This window comes from Sturnira hondurensis, unplaced genomic scaffold, assembly GCF_014824575.4.
Source record: "Sturnira hondurensis isolate 20B ecotype Veracruz unplaced genomic scaffold, ASM1482457v3 Scaffold0003693, whole genome shotgun sequence".
Classification (NCBI taxonomy): Eukaryota; Metazoa; Chordata; class Mammalia; order Chiroptera; family Phyllostomidae; genus Sturnira; species Sturnira hondurensis.
This window is the reverse complement of record NW_028076324.1, coordinates 4,005,692-4,028,350: the sequence shown is the minus strand read 5'-3', so window position 1 is coordinate 4,028,350 and position 22,659 is coordinate 4,005,692. Positions and strand designations below refer to the sequence as shown.

General features: G+C 53.4%; 1 protein-coding gene across 1 annotated transcript in view; it reads right to left on the bottom strand.

Annotated features, from left to right (window-relative positions):
• LOC118984622 (XK-related protein 6-like) overlaps positions 1 to 22,659 on the bottom strand; it is a 70,765-nt gene that overhangs the window by 10,128 nt on the left and 37,978 nt on the right. Inside the window, exon 3 of the mRNA XM_037042758.1 lies at positions 12,824 to 13,020. Within this exon, the coding sequence (XP_036898653.1) occupies positions 12,824 to 13,020 (197 nt within the window). The remainder of the gene's footprint in view (positions 1 to 12,823; positions 13,021 to 22,659) is intronic.

Here is a 22,659-nt window from a genome sequence, read left to right as displayed (position 1 = left end):
GCGCTCAGTGCAGATGCGTTTGAGTGAGTTTGCGTAACGCATTACCACTGACCATCAGACTCGTATATAATATTCTGTTTCAACAAAAGCCCAATCTAAAGGATTCCCTCCTGAAATTGTGCCCTACCATGAGAGGAGCAAGCCGGTGGCCAAGGTCGGGAGGACCTCCCAGCTCAATCTTAGCCACAGGCCCCTGTGAGCTCGGTTTGTACGTAGGAAGAGGAAGGGCCTGCTGGGATTCGAAGATTCTGTAAGTGGTGCAGTTTGAGATCCCTGCTCTCAAGGCAAAGAGCAAAATTCACTGCAGCCTTCTTGTTCTGTCCCCTGTCCTGTCAGAAATGTGATGGGGGAGGGGTGGGCAGCAGGCTTTGTGTGGGAGGCGACTCAGAAAGTTCTAGCCATTTAGAAGCAGATAAAATCCTTGAAAAGGCTGGGCGTCAGGTGTGGCCCTGTATCCCATGGTGTGGGAGATGATGTGGTTGTCAAATTCTTGAACTACTTCCAGTTCCAGTGGTTTGGGGTTGCTTTACCTGGAGCCACTGAGTCTCTGAGGGTGACAGCCGTGATTAACCAGAACCATTGTCTTCAGCGTGGGTGGTCCAGTTTCGATGCCTCTACTCCCAGCTTAGCCATGCCAGCTGTATTTCGATGGAGTGACACCACTGTTCAGCAACACGGCAGCTCAGGTGAGTGGCCTGGTGCAGGGAGGCAGGACTGCTGAGCAGGAGGGGCTGGCACAGCCCGTGCGGGGGCTGATTCAGACGTGATCATTGCCCCCCCCCCCCCCCCGAACTCTCAGTGCTGAGTGGCCCAGGATAAGAAATGCCTGCCTGGTGAGGTGACTTCGCCAAACCGGATCCTTACTGGGGATGGTGGGTGATGCGCCCCTTCGAAGGCTGAGAGCGAAAATGCTAGCCACCATCACAGAGGGCCTCTTTTGTGCCAAGAACAAATGCATTTCACTTTCTCCTGACAAAACCCCTCTGGGTCAGCAGTACAAGCTGTGGTTTACAACAGAGAACCCCCATGGCTGCAAAAGGTTAAGGGCCTTGTCTGAGCAGAGTGGATGCAGCAACTAAGTGTAGAGCAGGGTGTGAAGCCAGAGCAGGGTGTGGTCCACACGGGGTCGGGGGTGGGAGAGCTTTCCACAGTGCCAACCAGGAGAAAGCACCTTTCTTCTGGGTGACCATCTCAGGAAAGTAACCAAGAGGACAGGCAGGAAAGAAGTCAAAGTCCTCGGTTATCACTGGCGAAAGGCCAAGGGTGAAGGGAATGATGGGGCCCCCAGAACAGCAGAGGTGGTGGTGGGCCCCATGTTGTCACAGGTGGGCAGATTTGACAGCTGGCTCCTGAACTCCAGGGCAGCCTGGAGCGTGTGGAGTCTGCATGTGCAAGAAGGCCTGGAAAGAATACAGGACCCAGCTGTCCTCAGGTCAGTGTCAGACCCAATCTTTATCTCTGGTTGTCAGTAGAGGGAAGGCAACATGCCTAGAACTCCTCTTGATGTCCTGACCCGCTGAGCATCTCCAATCACTTGGGTCCAGAATTGAGCGGGTCCTTGAACATTATGCATGAAAACTTGAGGTTCAGAAAGGGTGGCTCACCCATAATCTCACCGGAAGTGGAACAGCCCACAAAGATTCGCCCCCAGCTGCGCTTCTCGGGGTATCTTCAATTCCACTCTCTCCCCAGACTCAGAGATGTGTGACATGAGAAGACATCATTTGTGAAACACGTAGACTTCCTTTCCTTGGAAATCTTAAGGAACAGAAAAGATCTTTTGAAGATCATTTCACTGCAGCCTTTCCTGGAGCTAGAAGTTCCCGGGAGCCTTCGAGTTCATGATGGTCTCCATGATGGTCTCTGACGTGAATGCCTGGCCTAGTAACTAAAGGCTGCTGCTGCCCAAATTTCACTGGGACTTCCCCACTTTTCTCTTAGAGTCATAGCTTGCCTGAAAGGAACTTTGGGAGTCCCTCCTGCCCTTCTCAGTCAGGTCATTCAGGCCCAAAGAAGATGAGATCTGAGCGGTTTGCCCAGCCTCCATTCCCACATGACGTATAGGGGACACGACCGGGCACTGTCCCTCCATGAGACAGTTGAGGCAGAGTTCACAGGAGAGCAGTTCTGAGGGGTGAGGCATGTCTGTGGGGCAGTGAAAATGGTCTGAGGTTGCTATGGTGACTGTACAACTCTCTGAATAAAAAGCCACTGAACTATTGTACACTTCAAATGAGTGAACTGTACAGTCTGTAAGTTGTTTCTCAACAAAGATGCCTAAATAGTTTCTGTTAAAAAAGCAGGAGGACCTGACCCATAGCTCTGCTGGCAAGACCCCTGGGGCAGGGTGGAGCTATAGGAGCAGCCCTAGGGCCACCCTTATCTCAGCCTCCTCACTGCTCTCAAACACCAGAGGCCCCTCTGAGCTCAAGGCCTTGCCCTTGACTATTCCTGGCCCATCTCATCCAGAACTCTGTGGGGCTGGCTCCTGTCCATCTTCAGATCTTTGCTCAAAGGTTACCTCTGGGAAACCTTCCTCAGCCGCCCCGAGGGAAGCCGCACACAGCTCTGCACCTCTCCCATCCCTCTTCCCCGTTGTAGTGTTTCCCTGGGTGCTGACCACTTCCTGAGACAGGTATCCCCCACCTTTCAAAGGTTGCCATTGAGCCGCTCTGCTTTTATGGAAGACCTGCAGTTAGTATTATGTGTTTCTGCTACCTGAAAGAATAGGAAGAGGAGTTTCATTTTTACAAACAAACAAAAAAAAGGTGAAAAGTGTTCGTTCTGCACAAGCCTTTACAGAGGCAGCCTGTACCCCAGGCAGCGAGAGACCCCCTCCCCAGGGTCCTTCCCCGAGAACCACACTCAGCATCCAGCTTCAAGCCCCATTGCTCTGAACTATGTCTGAGAGCATCTGGGCTTCATCTCGGTTTATTTTGTGTATCCCTTAGCAAGATGGGACCTAAGGTATCAGGAAAGCCCAAGAGAGCTTGAGAGGGTGTCATACATGGTGTGAAACTGGATGTGATCAAGTGTTTCAATGGTGGTGAATGAAATAGACACAGTGCGTGTGTTGAACTTGCCTGCCTCCACCCTTTGTACCACTGATTCACAGAGAAAAAGAATCTTGAAAGCTGCCAGTTACCATTGGCTATGCTAGTAGTGAAGTGGTCTCTCTAAGTCCGCATCCGGCACTGCACGCCGTGGCCAGCGTTGCCCAAGGAGGTGGACGGGTCTACACAGTGGGGAGCTCTGCCGGCGGGGAGCGCTCAGAAAGTTTCTCCACATAAAGCAATGGCAACTGCTTCTCCACTTTATGCTCTTTCAGCTTATGGAAGTTCTCACAGAAACATTGACTGTGGGACAGCAGGGGAAACCTGTCTATAAAATAAAGTATTTGTTTTGATCGTTGTCTGCCTCTGCCTGTAAGAACTGTCAGCTCCGTGAGGGCAGGGTTTTCTACCTGTTTTGCTTATTGCTGTATCTGCCCTGGCGTCCATCATGGTGCTGGGCACATCACAGGTGCTACATAGTTATTGAATAAGTGAATAAATGGCCCAATTCCATCCACTGCTCAGGCTCTGAACCTGCAGCCCCCGGAGCCTCCCTGAGGTTAGGCTGCCGCCCGAGCAGGCTCAGGAAGGCTGCCCCGGGGCTCCTCTCTGTCCCAGCATTCTGTGCACAAGCACTTCCAAGTGAATAATTGCTCTTTCATCTGCGCTAACTATAATGAAATCGATTTAGTTCATCTTTTCCTGTTTTCTTCTGCTGCTCTAAGAACTCTCTGTTGTATAAGGACACACTACATTTTCTTTTGCACTTAAACATTTGGTAAGAGGGTAGATCTTGTGTTGAGTGCTCTTAGCAGAATTTAAAAGAAAAAGAACCCTCCTTCTCTTTTTCTCTTACCAGTTGTTAGGGGCAATCTCAGCTGAAAGCCTCAGAATTATATCCAGATTCGGGTTGGACTGGTGCAGTGAAGGCCTCATTTAGGTGTCTGTTCAGGGTCCTTGCAACTTCCCCTTAAAAGTGTAAGGTCTGAACGTTGTGTTTAACGAGAAGCCATGGGGAGCCGAAGCAGGACTGCGAGCTGGTGTTGGCTGGTAAGGGCACCCTGTGTGCACACCCGAGCAGCTATCTGATGGCAGAGGCGGGGGGGGGGGGGGCCCGGGGGGCGGGGCTGGGGNGGGGGGGGGGGGGGGGGGGGGGGGGGGCTGTCTCTTCAAAAGGAGTGGTGAACAGAGAGCTGGAGAGAGGCCATCCTGGGGGACACAGGAGAGGCCAGGTTGAGTCTGTGCTCTGGCCTGAGGGGGAGGCTATGTCCATGTGTGTATCTCGTCCTTTCAGTTGCGGGTAGAGATGCAAGACAGCCAGGAGAGGGGGGTGAATAGAGAATGGCACATCTTTCCCTTCACTCGTGTGTTCCTGGTGAAGACACAGAAGTGTGATGACCAATCTGGAAGTCGAGATCAAAGGCTGGAAGGTCTCGGTACCCACTTGGTCTGAAGCCCACAGCTGGTCTCTGAGATGGGCCGCTCCAGCTCAGCAGGGACGCATTAGGGAGGGGGGCCCTGCTTCTCTAGGGTTCCCTCAAACCATGGCCCACACTGGTGGGTGGGGGGCAGGCACAGAAACTCCCCGATTCTCGGCAAGGTGATTCATTATCTGGGGGTGTTTGAGGCAGTGGATTGGTCATTTTAACATCCTAATAACAAATGTTGCTTCTTGGTAATAAGGAAAGGGAGCAGGGAATTCCCAGCTCCGATGCAGAGCTCAGAGCCATCGCCTTCGGGCCACACAACCAGATCACCATCACTTTCTGCGTGGCAGCTCCACCTCACTGTAACCAAAATCCTCCATGATCAAGCAATCAACTTTTGTGTCCCAGACTTAGGGGGCAACAGCCAGTGACCACACGGAGAGGCATCAGAAAGCATTTTTCACATAAGAAAAAAGGAAGCTCCCAGGAGGAGAGCTGCGGAAGTATTCCACCGTTGGGGGAAGAGGGGCGGAGGACGGTTCAGCTGAGCCAAGAGCTCAGACCTGGGCCTTCCTTGCGAGGACTAGGACCAGAAGGCCAGGCTCCACGCTGCGAAGGGAAGCCTGGTCAGGGAGACTGAAGTGGGAGTGACGCTTCCTGCAGGATGCGTTTCGCCCTCGCCAGGGAAGGGAAGAGTGCTCTGGTGCTGGAGGCTGAATAGGAAGGCACAGACATTCATTTCATGGGAGCTGGGGAACAGGAAGGCACGGGTGCCTTTCTGAAGTGCTGGGATGCTGCCGGGCAGGGCTCCCGCGAGGGAGGGAAGCAAACGTGAGGCTTGAGGACAAGTCACCGGAAAGGCGTTGGTTGTGAAAGGAGCCAGCAAGTGAAGTGAAGGAGGAAAACCATCAGGTAGGTTAAGGCCCAGGAGGCAGAGAGAAAGAGCCCTAATCGAAGCCTAGCACTCAATGCTCGTTTAAAAGAAAACCAGTGCTTAAAGGCAGGGTTTCATATTCCCTCATACTTTCTTGTCTGAATAAAAATGCTTGTTCTACATAAAGTTGGTGCTAGAATCCTTGGTTAATGATGGCAGGCAAGACTGGGGGTTTGAACCACGTCCTACAGAAGCTGTGCTACTAATCTCAGATGCCCACTCAGTGCAGCAGAAACTAGAGCCTTCTCTGGGAGCCTTCCTTGCTGTGTGACTTTGGGCAACTTACTTGGCTTCTCTGTGCTCCAGCTTCCCATATATTAAATAGGGAGGGTGGGCAAGCTGGCCTCAATCGACCTCTTTAGCGCTAAAGATTCTATAGCTCCAAATCCATTTGTTAACTAAAGTCACAAGGTTTAAGTTTTGGGATACCAATCCAAGGTACCTTCTTTAGGTATCATCTCTCGGCAGCTGCCCAACCCCCACTCACAGGGGTGCAGGAACATCTGTGAAGTGACCACTTATGAGAACAAGTTGAATCTGCTTTTAGCCTCTCTGAGAGAAGCCCATTCCTGTGGGAGAAGCATGTCCCCATATGTGTCCCCGAGCGAGGGCTGGTCTGCACCATGCCAGCTGGCTCCCTTCCGGGATCAGAGGTGACTCTACCTTCAAGTTTTAGACCCAGCCCAAGCCCTTGCGGTGGTCACAAGCTTCTGATCCCATCCAGGGATTTCCAGTCTGGCCCACCACCTCCCCTGGTTGATAAGAGGGTTGAGGGGCACACATGGCTGAGGAAATATCTGAGAATGTCTAGTGCTTTCTCTGAGGGATTCCGCAGAGATCTAAGAAGACTGAAGGGACATGAGCTGCCCTGGAAATGAGGCGCACCAGGTTTTCATGCCAAATCTCTCACTGACTGTGTAGGCATCTCACTGTGTCTGGCCAACCCCCATGAGTCTCCAGGGTCAGAACAGAGACTGTTTCCAAGGAAAGGCCAGTCAAAGGCATGGGAATGCCCACCTGTCTCTCTCACTGGTAGGTACCCTGGGGCCTGGGAGGGGCCTGGGTCTCAAGCCAAGTGGGGCTCAACAGTTAAAACAATGAGGCTTCCTCAGCCGTGCTTAGTAGAGGTGGCTCACACCTATGGTCTCGAAGACTGAGAACATTTACAAAAGGCCAAGCCCTGGGCAGAGAGTCCAGAAGGTCCATCTCCGGACCTAATCAGTACCCTTGTACCTGGGGTACACACACACACACACATGCACACACCGGAGCTGATGGGTCTACGACGCATGTCAGCCTCTGCTCCCTCCCCACATCAGCGACTTGTTCCTGCAGAATCCACGCAAGCCTGTCTCTGCGAGGCTCAGCCACAGCCATCGTTAAGGGCACAAACGCTGGAGCTGGACTGCCTAGGCCCTGTGGCTGCCTGTGCTTATCATGCAACCTCTCCGAACCTCAGTTTCATCAACTACACAGTGAGAATACTAGAGCGTCTACTCATAGGGTGGCTATGGGATCTTATTGGGTTAATCCACGCAAACTTCTTAAACCAGTCTCTGGTGCACAGTCGGGCTCCCCCAAGGTCTTAACTAACATTGTCAGTGGGGTCATCCTCATCACCTCCACTGTCCCCGCACTCACTGCAATACACCCCATGCTCTAGGCACCTCGGACCACTCACTCCTGCAATACACTCACTGCAATACACCCCATTCATTCAATACACTGCAATACAGTCACTGCAATATACCCCACTGCAATACACCCGCACTCATTGCAATACACCCCATGCTCTAGGCACCTCGGACCACTCACTCCTGCCCACGCCAGACTCTCTCGGGCCTCTGTCCCTCAGCACCCGCGGTTCCTCTGCCCAGAAGTACCGCCCGACCTTCTCTTTCAGGAGAGTCCTACGGATCTGACAAAACTCAGATCAAATGCTACCCCCTCCATCACAACCCCAGAAACAGTCACTCCCTCCTGTGTTCATGTATCCATCAAAACATTCAAATGCATTGCTCCGGACCATAAACTCCTAAAGGGGGTGTCTTTGCCAACTTAGTCCTGACCCGGTGTCTGGCCCACAGCAGGTGTCTGACAAATGGCAGTAACGAGACACCAGGGGAAGGTGGTCATCAGAGCCCATAAGCAGAGCAACTCCTCCAATATGGGCTTGAGCAAAAGAGGCAGACTTGGGTGCCGTGGAGGTGCAGCAGAGGGCACCCCACGCCCGCCCCTGCCGATGTTCCCGTGGAAGCATCAGAAAACCCAAAAGTGAGGACCGGTGACAGCTATTAACTCTCCATCTGCTCCCCGTGCTGGTTCCCCCTCCTCCATCTCAACACAGCCAGGTAGACCTCCCTCCTCCTCTCGCCCATAGAAGCCCTGCTACGTCCGGTTGATTCACCCTCCAGAGCACCATTCGGANACCCACACTCACTGCAATACACCCCATGCTCTAGGCACCTCGGACCACTCACTCCTGCAATACACTCACTGCAATACACCCCATTCACTCAATACACTGCAATACACTCACTGCAATACACCCCACTGCAATACACCCACACTCACTGCAATACACCCCATGCTCTAGGCACCTCGGACCACTCACTCCTGCCCATGCCAGACTCTCTCGGGCCTCTGTCCCTCAGCACCCGCGGTTCCTCTGCCCAGAAGGACCGCCCGACCTTCTCTTTCAGGAGCGTTCCTATGGATCTGACAAAACCCAGATCAAATGCTACCCCCTCCATCACAACCCCAGAAACAGTCACTCCCTCCTGTGTTCATTTATCCATCAAAACATTCAAATGCATTGCTCCGGACCATAAACTCCTAAAGGGGGTGTCTTTGCCAACTCAGTCCTGACCCGGTGTCTGGCCCACGGCAGGTGTCTGACAAATGGCAGTAATGAGACACCAGGGGAAGGTGGTCATCAGAGCCCATAAGCAGAGCAACTCCTCCAATGTGGGCTTGAGCAAAAGAGGCAGACTTGGGTGCCGTGGAGGTGCAGCAGAGGGCACCCCACGCCCGCCCCTGCCGATGTTCCCGTGGAAGCATCAGAAAACCCAAAAGTGAGGACCGGTGACAGCTATTAACTCTCGATCTGCTCCCCGCTCTGGTTCCCCCTCCTCCATCTCAACACAGCCAGGTAGACCTCCCTCCTCCTCTCGCCCATAGAAGCCCTGCTACGTCCGGTTGATTCACCCTCCAGAGCACCATTCGGATCGGCACACTCGGCACCATCTCCCCAAAACACTCAGTCCCATCATCTCACGCCCAGACTTCCCCAGCTGCTGCTAAGCTGGGACTCCTGGCTCAGCCCCTGCTCACCCTGCACAGCAAGAAAGGGATTTTTCTTTAAAGGGGAATCGGACTGTATAGCTTTCCTTCATAAACCTTCCCATTGCACTTAGTACAAACTGGAGCTCCTCACAGGGCCCAGCACGCCCTGACTGCTCGGGCTCCTGCCGTCCCTCTCCTCCCCAACCCCGCCCCCACTGCCAGCCTCCAGCTGTACTGGGGGTCCTGACACTTTCTGGAAGAAGCCAGGCTTTCCTTACCCCAGGACCTTCGTATGTGCTATCCCCTTTGCCTGGAAGCCTGTTTGTGCTCTTCCTAGAGTTGGCTCCTTCTCATTTACAGGAAACCTAAATGTCAGTTGTCTGGAGAGGCTTCCTCTGCCCTCCTTGCCCAAAGCAGCCTCTGCCCAGCCCCCATCCTGTGGACTTTGGTCACAGTACCATATTTGCTTGCTCCAAAGCACTTACCACCTGTTGTATCTAATTGTTTCATCTGTCTCTCCAGAGACAGGAGATACCCAAGGGCATGGACCGAGTCTGTTATGCTCCCTGTTGCCCCCATCCCATGATAGGGCGCCTAATTTAATGCATCTCTGTGGAATGGCAGACTGTACCAAACACTCATAATACGCCAGGCAAGGTGCCAGAGAGGCAGACATGCAGCTCACAAGACCTCCGAAACAATTCCGAAGGTAGTATTACACCCACTTTACACACGAAGACACCCTGTGGGGAAATTAACTTGCCCTGTGTCATAAAGTCAGTAAATGGCCACGGTGGCACTTGCGTGCAACTCAGCCTGACTTTCCACTCTTCTGGACTGCATTCCAAACCCTGTCGCAGCCCAGGGTGCTGGCGGGGCTTCCAGCAGACCCGTGGCTCACTACCAGTGTGAATGGTGCAGCCACACACGTTCTCCTAGAGCTCTGTGTTTATCTCTACTGAAAATATCCAGACATCAGATTTAAGGAAGACCCTGTGAAGTGCCCAAATGACTCGCATAATACTTGTATGGGTTATTATGACTCGTTATAATTTTCACTTGAGTCTGAATTTATGGGGAAATGGAATACAACCCCCCCCCCACCCAGGCTGACTCCTGTTAACCCAGCGGCGAGTGAGGATTAGAAAGTGGACAGATGGCCAGAGTGGGAGAGGCTGGCCTTGGGCGAGATCAATGGGAAGCGTCCCTGCTAAAGTGACTGCGACCTTTCTACCCATCTATTAGCATTAACGGCATACAGTGGTCAGCCAAAGGCCAGCCCAAGCAAGGCCAGTCCGTCATGGACCTCACTAGCAAAGCTTGCCGTCCAATGCAGAAGGCAGATTGACAACGAAAGCTCTACCATCACTACAACCACCACTGACGAAACAGCCAGATGTTGTACAAGGCCCCCGACACGTGTCACATCATGACATGCTCATAACAACCCTTTGAAGTAGGTTAGACTAACATTATCCTCACTTCAGAAAGGAGAAAATGAAGGAACAGAAAGGCTTGGCCACTGCCCCAAGTCCCACAGCTGTCCAGTAGCAGGGCGGGAGCTGGCCCCTCCTTCCAATTTGCCCCCGACACTCCCCGCTCTCACGTGACTGGAGAGCCCTTCCATCTGGTCCCCTCCAAGTCCACAGACTTTCTCTCCCCTCCTCCAATTTCTAATACTTAAACTGATTTTCTTTAAAGTGCATTCATGTCATGCAACTTTTTACAGGGAAAAGAGAGGGACGGCATCTATTATCATAACAAACGATACAGTGAGGAGCAGACCGGGTGCCCCTGGGCTTGGGGACAGCAGGTCTCCTTCCTTCCCATCAACCCTGTTACTGCCACAGACCCCAACCTCGTCTTGGGGATTTACAACCAACAGCAAAGACTGCCGTCGACCCTAGTTTCGCCCAGCAGCTCCCAAATGTATTTAACCACGAACACCTATGTTGAGAAACACCTGTTCCACACAGCACACCAATGTGAGAAAATGCTCACCCAAACTGCGAGCTGCGTACAAAGAGAGNTCCAGTAGCAGGGCGGGAGCTGGCCCCTCCTTCCAATTTGCCCCCCACACTCCCCGCTCTCACGTGACTGGAGAGCCCTTCCATCTGGTCCCCTCCAAGTCCACAGACTTTCTCTCCCCTCCTCCAATTTCTAATACTTAAACTGGTTTTCTTTAAAGTGCATTCATGTCATGCAACTTTTTACAGGGAAAAGAGAGGGAAGGCATCTATTATCATAACAAACGATACAGTGAGGAGCAGACCGGGTGCCCCTGGGCTTGGGGACAGCAGGTCCCCTTCCTTCCCATCAACCCTGTTACTGCCACAGACCCCAACCTCGTCTTGGGGATTTACAACCAACAGCAAAGACTGCCGTCGACCCTAGTTTCGCCCAGCAGCTCCCAAATGTATTTAACCACGAACACCTATGTTGAGAAACACCTGTTCCACACAGCACACCAATGTGAGAAAATGCTCACCCAAACTGCGAGCTGCGTACAAAGAGAGGGGTGTGAGGGGGGAAGGGCTGGGGGGCTTCTCCGGAGTGCACGACCCCTGTCACTGCAGCTCTCCCTCCCAGTGCCTGCTGCTGGCAGCACACACGCAAGCAGCCTCTTCGCCTTCACTGACCTTGACCCCTCTGGGCTCCCAGGTCAAGAGGAAGCCATGTCGGCTGCCCCTTGAGTTCCCTCCCCAGGGATTTCACATCAGGGCTGTCATCTCTGTGTTTATAATCTGAGAAACCATCATGGAATGGACACGCTCAGCAAAAAGGCTGGCGCTGGGATGACCCCCAGGGCCAAAGAGGGGTGGCGGTGGGCGATCTCCCCAGCAGCTCTTGCTTGACAGTTTACAAAGTGATCTACGTGCATCATGTCACTGCATTCTCCTAAAAATCAAGGGTCAGCCTCACCTCCCCATGACACCAAAGAGGACAGGAGGCCCCGAAAAGGGAAAGGGCAACGGCCGAAGCCACAGCTGGTGATAAGCAGGGCCCGGGACCCCAGTGTCCCATTGGGAGCTTGACCCCTGCACTCTTTGGGGTGCTGGGATGTGGCCAAAGGTCGGACGGACAATGTGGCAGCCTGAGCCACGTGGTGGGGTGGGAGATTTGAAACTAAAACTGCAAAGGGCAGTTTAGATGGGGGTCTCAAACCGCAATAGGGCGGGGAAAAGGAGGACCCAGGTGGGGGAGACAGGAGCCCTCTGCAGCCCCCAGGACACGTGGCCCCTGGGGCAGGTTTCTCTGGCCGAGAAGCTGCAGCCGGTGGGGTCTGAGGGCGGCTGCATGTGGCGGCTTCATGAGCAGGAAGGACGCCTGTCACTGGGCACCTCACTCTGCCACCCGGGCCCTTGAGGGCTCCCTCAAGGCTGGCAGAACAGGGCTGTTCTGACCATCGGTGACCAGGTATGGGACTCTGCCTTGCCCAGTGAAGTCTAACCTCATGAGGCCTTCTTGGGCAGCCAAATGGCCAGAGGGCCACAGGGTCCAGGATGGGGTACAAGGCCAGTGGGTCGAGTGTGCTAGGCTCTGGACCCTCCCCCAGTATAACTAGAACAGCTCCTTGAGCCTGTTATATAAATGGAGTGTCTACATAAGCTTTGATCTGAAGCCAGAGCCATGCTTAAACATGTCTGAAACTGCTGTGGACCACACTTTAGTCTGTTCGCCACATGCTATCTCTAGGCCACCTTCCCCACCCTGCACATGTGCTAACGCCTCAGCTCAGGCCAGCACCAAAGGGAAGGGGCTGGTCCCTCCCCCGAAGTGGGAGACCAGGTCCCTGTGAGCTGCTGTTCCCAGGGACACCTGAGACTCTGGCTCCGCTCCACTCAGTCAAACAAAGTGGCTGTGGGCAGTGAGCACATTTGCACCAGGGGTCCAGGAAATGTCTGTGCCACTCACGCCCTCTTGGTGTGAGAGCCAGGTCAGCACTTCGCAGGAGCCTGGGCATCCTGAGCACCGGGGGTCGGCATGGGCAACACCCACAGAGGATGCTGGGTACTGAGTGTGCGGAAGGCAGCGGGCACCAGGTGGTCCCCAGATGGGATGGGCGGCCTGTCCCTGCCCACAGGAAGGTCACTCCCCCGGGCTCCTGGGGGCGGGGCACTCACAGGGCAGCGTCTCGGCGCTGTTCTTCTGGATCATTATGCAGAGCTGTAGCACCAGTTGGGGGGCGCTCTCCAGGAAGGTCTCGAGGAGGCGCAACATGTTGACGTCTGCATATTCGTACATCATAGCCCAGTAGAAGCGTCGCTGGTGTTCCTTCCGCCGCTGGCTCTGGATCCCCAGGTACATGGTGCGGATATACCTGCCGAGAGGGACGGAGCAGAACAGAGAGCGTGGGTGGGGGCGGGGGCTCTGGGAGGGCCATGTTGCCCCCCCAAACCACAGCCACCTATGCTGGAGTCTTCTCCTCTGCTCTGAGGGGTCCTCCCAGCCATGGACACAGATACAGACATGAGGGTAGGGCTCTGGGGTAGCATTTGTGGAGCTTCTACTAAATACTGTGGCTGGCTGCATCCCAGGCGATAGGCAGGTGCAGTTCCCATTTGGGGCAGATGGGGAACAGCAAGGGGTCCACAGTTGGACAGTGGAGCAACCAGAAGCTGGCCCCAGGCCATTGTACATCAAAGCTCATGCACCCCTCAATACAAGGGAGACACAGTCTACCCTGAGCCTTGGAGCAGGTCTGGCCCAGGACGCCGTCACACAAGTGCACTGAGCCTGCTCCACCAGGGAGGACCAGGGGCAAAGGAAACAGCTTCAGGTGGGGTACATGGGCTCCGGGTTCAAATCCCAGCTTTGTCGTTTGCTAATGGGACCTTGCACTAATTACTCCAACTCCATGTCCTTGTTACTCTTTCACATGGAGAAAAGAATCACAGCATCACAGAGTTGGGTGTGGGGGAGATTAGGGAGGCAGCCAGTGGTGGGCACACGTCTTGTGTCCAGTAAGAAAACTCCATGCCTCCTTTTACCTGAACTCTTGCAAGCTGTCTCCAAGCCCCATTCAAGGGGAGGATTCAAAGTACTAAGTCGGCCTGCAGTCTCTGAGGCTGGCCAGGGCCAGCGGAGCCGGTGGCGCCAGGGAAAAGACACGTTCAGAAGGCTTGGTTGTGTGGCTCAGTTAGGATCAAGTACATGAACCATAAACCAGGGGCCACAGCCAACAGGATAGACCCACACGTGCGTCCCTGACCATCCCAGGGAACGCAATCATTGTGCCTTCTACGATGCCGAGCCTGAATTGTAGAGGCCGACACCCTGTGTCATCCCCACTGCCTTCAAGCATTGTCACCTGTCCACCTGGGGCTGCTGGGTGGTCCCTTCTCTCTGTCCCATCACCACCACCAGCCTGGTCCCTGCCACTACCCCTCCTGCCCCAGATCAAAGCAGAAGCCTCCACGTTGGTCCCCCAGCACCCACTAGGGCTCCAGAACCACCCGCTCTGCACACAGCAGCCAAGGTGCTGTTTGAAAATCATAAATGCAACCATGTCAACCCCTGTTTTCATCCACCCCATGGCTTCCCATAATGCTTACAATCAAATCCCCACCGCCCCCCTTGGCTCACGGGACCCTGACTGCCCCTCACTTCCCATTCTTTCTCCCCACTTTTTCATGTCTTTTCTGTCTCCCATGGAGCACATGAGCCTGTCTGTTGTTCATGCCGTGTCCCCAGTGCCTATGGCTGTAGAAGGAAGACACCTGCCTTTCAGGACTGAGGAGCCTGGGTAGAACGACTCTACATCTGCAGCGAACTTCTGGGAGGGATCACAGAGCAGGTCTCAGAGAGGGGCCCTGCCTTTCCCTTGGAGCAATGCGAGACGGGGCACTGCCCAAGAACCTTGCACTGATGTTACAGGAGCCCAAGCTTTAGAAGCAAAGACGCCAAAACATACATCTGTAAAATAATTTCAACCTGCAGAGTGTTGCTCTTCTCCATTTCCTAAATGGTGGGGCTCCCACCAGAGCGCTAATCGCAGACTGGCCCCCACAGATGGCAGCTGCTCCAGGGTCCCCTGGGGTGTGCTTGGGACACAAGGCAACCTGCAAACCCTTGCCTGGGACCTAAACCCAACACACAGGCCACTGTGCACACCCATCCAACACCCAACGGATGGGGCTGAGGCTGTCTCTCTGGGCTTCGAAGGGCCTGTGGGAGGAGCTGCCTCTCTGAAAGGGCCTGTGCGGAGGAGCTGGGGCAGACACCTCATTTCGCTGCAGACACATTCCCAGGAGTGAGCAGAGAAACAGTCCTGCCAGGGACCAAAGGCAGGAAGGCAGGAAGCCCAGGCACAGGCACAGGGCAGGAGGCAGAGCAGTAGGGGAGGGGAGTGGGGGAGGGCAGGAGACCCGGGCCCATCACCTCCTGGAGTCTCTGCCAGGCCTTGTGGGGCAGGCTAATTATCGTCATGTAACACAAAGGGAAACTGAGGTTTGGAAGTGAAATGAAGCACCGAATTCCCGTTCTGTTCCAGGCTCTGTCACTTACTAGCCGTGGCATTTCCCATGAGTCTGGCCTCTCTCTCGGCCTCAGTCTATAAGTTCCCAAAGTCAAGGGACCAGGGAAGAAGCTCAGAAAAGGGCAAGGAGGTATTGTGCTTTATGTGTAAAGCCACAGGGTCACTGAGAGAGAGAGACTGAGAGGGAGATACACAGGGAAACAGAGACAGGCACACACACACACAGAGAAGGGACGCAGAAAGAAACAGAGAGAGAAAGATGGGAAGGAAAGAGAAAGTGAGGAAGGAGAGGAAAGCAGAGTCAAAATTTGAGGGCCTGAAGGAGAGGGCCACCTGGAAGAGACGACGGCCACAATAAACCTGCACAGGGAGGGGCACATTATAAGGAGATAGGTCATGAGGAGTTTGGGAGGGATTGGGTAGGCCAGACTGAATCAGGATGGGGGGAAGGGTCGGATGGAGCAGACCCAGCAGTGGCTTGGGAAGGCAGAGCTGTGGGGGACAGGGGAGTGCTGGCTGAGGGGCAGAGGCAGGGCTGTGAGTCAGAAAGTTCTGCACTGGTGCCCGGAACAGCCGTGTGCCCAGCTGAGCCATGTGCTCAGTGGCCTCACAGGTTGAATGTGGTGTCCATGATCCAACACTCAACTCTACCTCCACAGGCACCTGAGACACACAATGCCGTGGGCCCCAGACTCCCACAGGGACAAGACCACAAACGTCCATACTCTTGCAGGGGTGCTCTCAGACCACACGCTCTTCTTCTCCTGGCCTCACGAGGTGGATCCAGGTGGAGAAATGCTTGTGGGCAGTCAAGCCTCTGCACGCAGGTCCCAGGCCGAGTAACACCACCACTCAGATTGACCCAGGTCTGCCCTTCCCCAGGGGGAAAGGAGCACTTGACCTGCCCCACCAGCCCCCATTTCCCCAAACCACAAACCCCTCTGCCCATCAGGGCCAGGGCAATGGAAGGCAATGAGCCCAGAACATGCTGATTCAACTGCAATGTGTAGCAGAGACATAAACCTCAAATATTCTCTGTGCGAGCATCCCAGTGTATGGGAATAAATAAAGGTGGGAGTGGGCAAAGCCAGAGCCTCTCCCCCTGGTGCTGATAAACGAACGGATGCTGGGAGCCCAGAGTGCACCAGGCTCAAATCTGAAACCAAATCTGGAAAACACACCCTCTACAACAGCAGCTCACACAGCCTCCCACCCTGGAGTCCAGCCCAGGATTTCCTGATCAACTGCCTTCTACCTGGTCTGCCCTTTTAGCTCCTGAAAACTCATCTTCTCCTCCTAAGTCCTGGGGTCCCCAATAGAAACACAACCGAGGGGTGTGTGTGAAACTCAGAGTGCGTCTAAGTGACCTCTGGGACACTCAGCCAGCTGCCTAAGCTAAGACTACAGCCCCTCTGCAAAGACAGCCTTAGCCCATGGCCACAAGGTGGCGCCCGACCCTAAGCCACACAGGAAGGAGCTCTGGAGGTGATCTCATCCTCAGCAAGCAGCCTCCCGAGGCCCAGCACCACCTTGCTTCGCAGATGCCTTGCAGGGCAGGAGGTTGGGGGCCCAGATGTGTTGAGTCCCTATGGGAGGGACACAAGGTGACACAAGGTGGGCTGCTGCTCCCCCAAACCATCAACCTTCCTCCCTGGCAGGTTCCGAAAAGCTCACAGCCACAAGGAAAGTGGTCCAGAAGGAAAGACACTCAACTCTCTTGGATTTGTTCCCACATCTCGCGTCACCACCTGTCACACCGTCTCTCTTAAGAGCATCACATCATGAAATGCATGGGTCTCAAAGCTGAGAGTCAGCGCGTCCTCATGGAGCGAGGACTCAGCAAAGCTGGTCTGCGGTCCCTCAGCACGACCTTGGGCAAGTCCCTCCTGAGGCTGGGCCTGCACTATTCGCCCATCTGGGAGGAGTGGGGGCAGACTCGAGGATCTCCAAGCTTCCACAGTGGCTTTGTAACTCCCTCCTTCTTTAAGTGGGGGGCTCTGCAGAACCACAGCATAGTCTAGCATGTTTACAAATATAGAGTTTGTATGTGGTGTGTGCTCACAGGTGCCAGGCGCAGCTCTGAGCATGTCGTATTTATTAACTCATTTAGTCCTTGCAACAACCTGTCGGGGCTGACGCAATATCGCCCTCATTTTACAGAGGGCAACTAAATCACCGAGGTTAGGAACTGGGCCTGAACCTACCCAGCTCAGGGGTTGAGCAGGGCTTCCAGCCTCACAGTCCAGCACAGGGACCAGTGCTCTCCACCCCTCCCACAGGCCTCTCGGAGGTGGACCACGTGTCTCTTTGCCTCTGAGTGTGGTACAGTGGAAAAGCACGGTCCACCCAAAATACCCGGGCTCTAGTCCAGTGCTGTCAGTGGCTGTGCTACCTGGGAAACACCTCTAACCACTCTGAGCCCCAGTCCCTCATCTACCAGATCGAAGACCTCATCTACCATCCTGGCCCAGAGGAAGACCCCAGGGCATGTTGAATGGATGAATGTGTGCAATCGTGCCCTCCTGGAGGGTCGCAGGGGCATGAGGGGGCTCAAATGACATACCATGAGCATATCTGGGAGACCAGAAGCCAGATGACAGCTATTTCTGCCCCCCCCCCCGAGGTGTTTTCTGCCTCTGCCCTTTACCCCAATCTGCAAACCATGGAATTGTTCAAAACTCCTTGTACCTGCCTCAGAACTCTCTAGCTCTCTGGGCACACGTTCAGGCAAATCAGGGAGGTCTTGCCCAAACTGAGTTGCCCCCCCGGGAATCAGCAGTAGCTCTGCCTGATGCTGGTTGGGATGGGAAACAAGTGATTTCTGCAGGGGGGGTGGGCTGAGTCGGTTTGCTGCTGTGGGCCTATGGTGCCCTGCTGCCTCTTACAATGTTCTCAGAAACAGCGTTTTGAAAATGCTCATTGTTGAGATCTAACCACACTTAAAGCCCCAAACAGGGCTCAGTCCAGGATGTGGGCCTGAAGCTCAGAGAATCCTCCTTAAGAAAAATAGTAACACCTACCAAACACGTGAAGTCAGAGTAGCACCAATTCTATACACTTTTTCCCCAGAAAAATAAAAGAGGAAAGAACACTTCACCACTCATTTTATGAGGCCAGCATTACTTTGATATCAGAACTAGACAGATGCCATATAAGAAAATAAAACTACAGACAGTGCCCCTCATAAACACAGATGTAAAGCAGCTTCAACAAAATGTTAACACATCAAACCCAATGACATACAGAAGGGGCATTTCAGCATAGGGTTTATTTGGGGGGTAAAGTGGGTTTGATATTCAACATAATCAATAATATTAATAGGAAAGATCACACATCACATTAACTGATGCAGAAAGTGTGCATTTTACAGAATTCAACATCCATTCATGACTTTAAAAACCTCTCAGGAAACTAAGACTAGAGAGAACTTTTTTCACTTGACATAGAGAAAGAGCATCCACAAAAACCTATCGTTAATATTGTAATTGGTAACAAAAGACCGAAATCTTCCCTCTCAGGATCGGGAACAAGGTGATGAGGTCTGCTCTCACCGCACCTACCTCACACCACACCACACTGGAAGTGCCAGAGTGAGATAGGCTAAGAAAAAGGAAGTGTACACAGATTGCAAAGAAAGAAGTAAAACTGTCCCTAATTTGTAAATGACGTGATTGTCTAAGTAGAAAATCCCAAGGAATACACAGAAAAGCTTATAGAACCAATTAGTAGGTTTAGCAAAGTCCCATGACACATGGTCAGCATATAAAATTAATTTCTATAGACTACTAATGAACAATTAAAAGTTAAAATTTCAGAAACACATAAGATTTGCCCTGGCTGGTGTGGCTCAGTGGACTGAGTGCTGGCCTGCAAACCAAAAGGTCGCCAGTTGGATTCCCAGTCAGGGCACATGCCCGGGGTTGTGGGCCAGGTCCCCAGTTGGGGCGCGCGAGAAACAACCACACATCGATGTTTCTCTCCTTCTCCCCTTCCTTCCCCTCTCTCTAAAAGTAAATAAATAAAATCTTTTAAAATAATAAAACACATAAGATTTAAATTGGTAGCACCAAAGTATGTTTAGGAATTAATAAAATGTGCAAGATTTATACTTTAAAGCTATAAAACACTAATAAAAGACACCAAATAGAATCTAAGTGATAGAGAGACGTGTCATGTTCATGGATGGAATAACTCAATATAGTGACGATATAATGACCATTCTCCCCAAGTGGATCAATGGACTTAACACAATTTCAATAAAGACCCAGCAGGACTTTTTTTTTCATATACAGACAAGCAGATTCTAAAATTTATATGGGAAGGCAAAGAAACTAGAACAGCCAAACAATCTGGAAAAAAGGTCCCAGTGAATTTAAAGAACTCACTATGAGATTTTAGAACATACTATAAAGCTACATTGATTAAGACAGTGTGGCAAAAAAAAACAGAGAAACACAGATCAATGGAACAGAATACAGAGTCTAGAAACAGAACCACACACACGGTCAACAGATTTCTAACAAAGTGCAAAGATAATTCGATGGAGAAAAGGTGTTTTTTTCAACAAATGCTGGGGGAACAATTAGTCATTCACAGGCTAATTTAAAACATAGCACAGATTAAAATGTGTAACTATAAAACTTTTAGAAGAAAGCATAGGAGAAAAATCTTTGTAACAAACACGCTACAGACTAGGAGAAAATATTAGCAAATCACACATCTGACAAAGAATTGGTATCCAGAATACATCCAGAACTCTCCAAATTGCCAACTCGGCAAGAAGGAAGACAGGAAGAGACTGGGCCATAAAGTGACAAGACTTCTCGCCGGCCACCCTTTCCTGCTCCTTCTCCCCTGATTGCAGTCCCCGTGGGCCTGGCCCCCAGGACTAGCCACTGTGGAGAAGACTCTGGTGATGAGGCTCCAGCGTGGGACGTGAGGAATGGCTGTGGGGCACTGACTCACCCCTGGGCCGAGTGAGCCTGGACAGGAAATGGATGGGCAGGAGCTACAGGTTTTAAGGCAGTACTGGCCCCACAGCCCAATCCCAGAGGGCCCTATGGGTCAAGACTATTAAGGGGGACTGCTGGGGTGGGGGCCAGGGGTCTTACTGTCTGCTTAGGGAGCCAGCTTGAGCAGGGTGGTCGTAGTAATCCCCAGGTCTCACCGCTCACCTAGTTGGTGGCTTCTTTTAGAACCCAACTCTGTGAGCTCTTCTCTCCCACCAGGGAGTGGTGGTCACCTCTGAGGGCGCATCAGACCCCAATTTGGCCTTGGCCCTTCAAGCTTCCCCTAGGAGGGAGGGAGGAACCTGAGACAGGGAGCAGTGGGTACAGCGGCCTTGCCAGCTGGCTCTGTTACCGAACACGCCAGGCCTGCCTGCCTGTCCTGCGTGCACATCTCTTGGTGCAGGGCCAGCGGTGTCACTGTGGAAGGCTGCCCCTCCAGAGGCCACATGCCAGTCAGGGAGGGGAGCCAACCCCTGGAAGCCTCTAGAAACCTGCGGGGCATGTGCTGGCTGGAGGCTGTGGCAGATCCTGTGCTTCACCTGCAACCACAGTGCGGGGCAGGCCCTGGGGAGGCAGCGGGCAGGCAGGGTTCCACTGGGACCTCGGACTTTCCCTCCGTGTGCTCATCTGCAGACACTGTCCCCGAGACTGAGCAAAGCAAAGCCACACAACACAGCTCCTGCCCTCCCCACGGGGCTGGGTCTTGTCAGCAGCGCTCTGGCCCCGATGGCCAGTCTGGGCTGTGGTCCCTGAGCCCAGGCTGCTCCGCCACCAGTACTCAGGCCTGGGGGGCAGCGATAGCTGGGGCTGCACTCTGACCCCTCCAGCCCTTTACAGAAAGACCAGGGAAGCGGACCTCAAAGGTCAGGCATATTTTTCTCTGAAACTAATAATACAGTTGTTCACCTAAAGGGCTCTTTGCTGCTTTAAAAAATGCCTTTATATTTTTGTTGATTTAAATATGACTAGCCATGCCTCCAGGCCACCTCAAGGCATCTTTACTCTTATTCTAGGGGTGTGGCACACACTCTCTCTCTCTCAGACACACACACACACACACACATACACACGGTCACATTCACACGTGCCACCTACAGGAAGACACGCCGAACAAACACCACACACAGACACACATGTACACTACACATCCCTACTATGTACATGCTAACTACACAAGAAGTTTACACACCCACATGGCAACATACTGTGTCCTACACAGCAGAGAGACCCACACAGACAAACAACCACATGCATGCACACGCTTCACGCATCTAACTCCTCACCTAGACAGACATCCAGAGGCACCGTGTCATAGCCAAGCCTGGGTTACTGAGGGGGTGGCCTCCTGCCCAAGCCTCCCCTCCCGGCCCCCAGGGCTGCCTGCTCCTGACCATCCACTGTCATCACAGCAGACACAGGACACAAAACAAAAGCCAAACTCACATCGAGGCACTGGGCTCTGCTCAGCTGTGAACCAGCTCAGAGAGAACAGGAGCACGGCAATTGCTGGCCAGAGGGAAAGTGAGAGGATGCAGGGCTTCCAAAATCAGTTGACTCACTGCCCCCACTATCAGGGACGGAGCTGGGCTGGCTGCCACCAAAACAGCAAAGAACTCACTGATACCTGGGCGTGCAAAGGGCCCTAGGCCTGTTCTCTTGGGGTTCGCTTCCCTCCACCTGCACCTGGCTTGCGTGGGAATCCTGCCTTGCGTGGGAATCCTGCCTTGCGTGGTGAAGGTGAAGGTGTGGAGGGCTGCTGTGACATTGTAAGACCTGCATTCTCACCTGGTCCCTCCTTCTAGGGGTGGAGGGGTTGCCTTCCGTGTGTCGAGTCTCGAGGCTAGGAGGCTCTAGGGGCTGGTGGTCATGCAGTGACTGTAGGAGACAGTGGCCCAAAGTTGGGCTGGGAGGTGTCTTGGGGTCCTGGGCTGCCTGGGGCTTGTTTGGGAATCTTGCCACTCTGGGGCTCTCACGTGCTGAGAACTGCTGAGCCGGGTCATCGGGGGCTACCCAGGGAGGCTGTCAAGACAAAAAAGGCTGAGCTCTTCCCTGCATGCCCTTGACTCTGTGCCCAGGTATGAACCCCATGGCTGTTCCCCAGGATCCCGGAGCAGGAGCAAGAACAGGACAGAGCAAAAGCCCTTCCAGCTCTTGCAGACCCTTCCCAGACCTCAGGGTAATGAGCTCCTGGTGAGGGAGTCAAGGTCAGAGAGTAGCCTGTGAGCCTCTGCCAGGTCGCCCTTGTCACCATCCCCACCTTCTGGGTGCGGAGATCAAAGTTAACCTCGATTCAGGAACCTGGGCTGCTCCCCACTGGCTCTGCATCCAGGTGGCTAGTCCACCCACCCCCTCCCACACCTGCTTTCCCCACCACCCCCTCCCACACCTGCTCCCCATCCCCTGGCCATGCCCCACAGCACGTGCCCTCCCCTGCTGCTTGCTCTTGCTCCGGGACCTAGGGAACAGTCACGGG